We start from the raw sequence: 3,215 nt of genomic DNA, 5'->3' as shown, positions 1-3,215 counted from the left end.
GCCCACAGCACAGCAGCTGTTTTGTTCGCTCAACGAGTCGCGTCTCCTCGGGCATAAGCCCGTACGCCCAGGCGTCTCTTACGTCGCCGCTTCATCCCATACATACATCACCTTTGGCAGTCCCTAGACTCGCTTCCTGTCGACTTTTTGGGCATCGCGACCTCTCCAGCAATACCCACTGCTTACCAACGCACCTCGCCAACTAGACGACTGGCCGGCTGCCAAGTAACCCTGTCACGACTGTCGTCATAAAGACCCGCCACCCACCACGACAAACAGCGGCCTCGTCTTCACACCACCCAAACTCCCACTCTGTTCAAGCCTTGTGCTCGCCCATAAAATGAACAGCGCACCTCAGTCTAGAGTCGGCTCAGTGTCGAGCTCGAAACCCCCGTCTTTAAAGTCCCACGACGACTCCGTCAAGCGATCACCGCACATGAACCCGCAGAACGGCCAAACCAACGGCACCGCCAGTCGGAATGGTAGTGTCTCGAGCAGCGTCAACGGCAAGACCTCACCTCCTCCCGACGCTCTCCTCCAGCCTGTCGCCCGCCCCACCGTGTCCATGAAGGACAAGCTCTCCCGCATGTTCTCCCATCGTGAAACACCACGGTCAACACCCTCCGTCACGCCACGTCGTGCCAGCTTCGATGATGACGCAGCGAGACCAAAGAAGAGCTCGCCGCCGATACCGCGCAGTACGCCCGCCAACGGCAACGAGAAGGCGAGCGAAAAGTCTGCCCCTGCGGTCAAGCCAAAACCCAAGGAACTGCACCGCTTCATGCCCGATGAAGATGTCCAGGGTGGCCACTCACACCACCTCAAGTCCAGTCGCCGGCAGGAAAAGCTTTCGGATATGTGGCGCATGTTGCTCGGAAAGAAGCAGGAAATTGCAGAAAACGACCTGTCACTCGTCTCTAATTGGGTCGATACGCTGAGGGATGAGAACCGCGATGATGTGGCTGGAGACAGGAAAGGCGGACCCAACGCGTCAGTCTCGCTGACACAAAAGTACGGAAAATGCCACGAAGTTGTCGGACGTGGCGCCTTTGGCATTGTGCGCATCTCTCACAAGAAAGCTGAGAATGGCGCCGAGAAACTGTTCGCCGTCAAGGAGTTCCGTCGCCGTCCAGAGGAGACGGAGAAGAAGTACAGCAAACGTTTGACAGCCGAGTTCTGCATTTCGTCGTCCCTGCGACATCCCAACGTCATCCACACGCTCGACCTTTTGAAGGACGCCAAGGGCGACTACTGCGAAGTCATGGAGTTCTGCGCAGGCGGTGACCTGTACACGCTGGTGCTAGCCGCCGGCAAGCTCGAGGTCCAAGAGGCGGACTGCTTCTTCAAGCAAATGATGCGCGGCGTGGAATACCTACACGAGATGGGCGTCGCCCATCGTGACCTGAAGCCCGAGAACCTCCTCCTCACCACACGTGGTGGCCTCAAGATTACTGATTTCGGCAACGGCGAGTGTTTCCGCATGGCGTGGGAGACCGACCCCCACATGGTCTCTGGTCTCTGCGGATCGGCCCCATACATCGCGCCTGAAGAGTACGTGGACAAGGAATTCGACGCCCGCGCCGTTGACGTTTGGGCATGTGGTGTCATTTATATGGCCATGCGGACCGGCCGTCACCTTTGGCGCGTCGCCAGGAAGGACCAGGATGAGTTTTACGCACGCTATCTCGCCGGACGCCGTGATGAAGAGGGGTACGGTCCCATCGAGTCCTTGCACAGAGTGAGCACCCCCGTACGAACCGGATGTAATTGTCTCAGCCTAACATGTCCCAAGGCCCGCTGTCGGAATGTCATCTATTCGATCCTAGACCCGAACCCCACGCGGCGTATCACGGCCTCACAGGTTCTCAAGTCCGAGTGGGGTCGCGAGATTACCCTCTGCAAGGCCGGCGAGGAAGGTCTGTGATCGTCAACGGACAGAACGCCCCCTCCAACCCCGGATCGGCAACCATGTGAACGATATGATTGACCAGGACTCGAGCAATTTCTTTCTTTCCCTCCCCGTGACAACAGCAACGATTGCCGAGTTGGTATACGCGCAGCGAAAGAGCATCGGCGTTTGGCGTTGAACGAAAGCTTCCTTGGGGGCATTGGGACCTCCCACACCCTCTGCCAACCCTAACCCTTTATTCATTTTATTTTATCTTAGTTTATTTTTTTGGTTTATGCATGCCACGCACAGTACATAGGAGAATATCCGCGTTGCTCTCGTGAGACAAGCATTGGTGGGGTGACTGACGCTTGAGGATTGAAGGCATGATGTTACAGGCACAAGCCCTGATGTTGGGAAGTGTGCTTGCTTGAGGTGAAGCAGGTCCCACAGCCGTGTAGAAAGAAAGCCTGTTCTATAGTTAACCAACGATGGCCTGTGATGAATCCAGGCATACAGAAATAGTTCGAGGCTGCCTTCTTCGTCTGTGATGGGGTGAATTCTTGATTCAGCATTTGCGTTTCATAGGCGTAGGTTGTCCGAGCCTTCCGCCGACAGACGTACTAGCTGAGGTCGTCGTTACGTCCCTCGAGCTGTGATGATCTACTTCAGACACTCATTGCTACCCATCTGTCTGCAAGGGCGCTCCATCGTAACCGTCAACCCACCATCTTGAAAGCCCTTGTCACAATGAGGAGAGCGAAACCCCAAAGGGATCCTGGCGCTCATGGCTTCTATATGAAGGAACTCCATACGTAGCCCGCCCCCCTCCAGCTGCCCCCTCTATGCGTTCGACAACGACAACGTGCGCCACTACCACGCAGCGCCCCCAAGGTCCGTCGGCGCCCAGAAGGGGGGGGAGAGGGAACAAGTGGTCAGGCCTCCAAACAGGCAGAGGGAGGCACACGACATGCGCCAGCGAAGAGGTACCCAGGTCGTTCATGCGAGCTGCGCACGGCATAAGCTGCGCGAGGCATATATACCCGGAAAGACCTATGCTCCAGCAGGAGGCGGGTTGATGAAGAAGGGGAGCGACAAACAGCAAACAGCCTCTCCTTTCTCTCCACGTCTTGCCTTGCCGAGCACCGGACATCTCTCGCTCGCTTCCGCGGAAATCGCCTTCCGGGGGCGACTTGCCCGTGCATACTGCACAGAGGCGAGGCCGCGCCAAGTCCTAGTGGCTCGGCAAAGTAGACGAGATGCGTGGCATGCTGCTCGAACTGTGCACCCGTGGGGGCCGTAGATATCCTGTCCAGCACTATATGAT

The 3,215-nt window shown here is 57.1% G+C and overlaps 1 protein-coding gene across 1 annotated transcript; it reads left to right on the top strand.

Annotated features, from left to right (window-relative positions):
- Positions 1 to 340: 340 nt before the first annotated feature.
- On the top strand, positions 341 to 1,924 carry VDBG_06888 (serine/threonine-protein kinase hal4; the record flags this gene model as incomplete). Its single annotated transcript, XM_003003280.1, has 2 exons — positions 341 to 1,750; positions 1,793 to 1,924. The coding sequence occupies 2 exons, from the start codon at positions 341 to 343 to the stop codon at positions 1,922 to 1,924; spliced, it is 1,542 nt and encodes a 513-aa protein (XP_003003326.1).
- Positions 1,925 to 3,215: the final 1,291 nt, after the last annotated feature.

This window comes from Verticillium alfalfae, genomic scaffold (assembly GCF_000150825.1).
Source record: "Verticillium alfalfae VaMs.102 supercont1.8 genomic scaffold, whole genome shotgun sequence".
NCBI classification, from domain to species: domain Eukaryota; kingdom Fungi; phylum Ascomycota; class Sordariomycetes; order Glomerellales; family Plectosphaerellaceae; genus Verticillium; species Verticillium alfalfae.
Note: the sequence above shows the minus strand (reverse complement) of the source record. Positions and strands in the feature narration are given on the sequence as shown.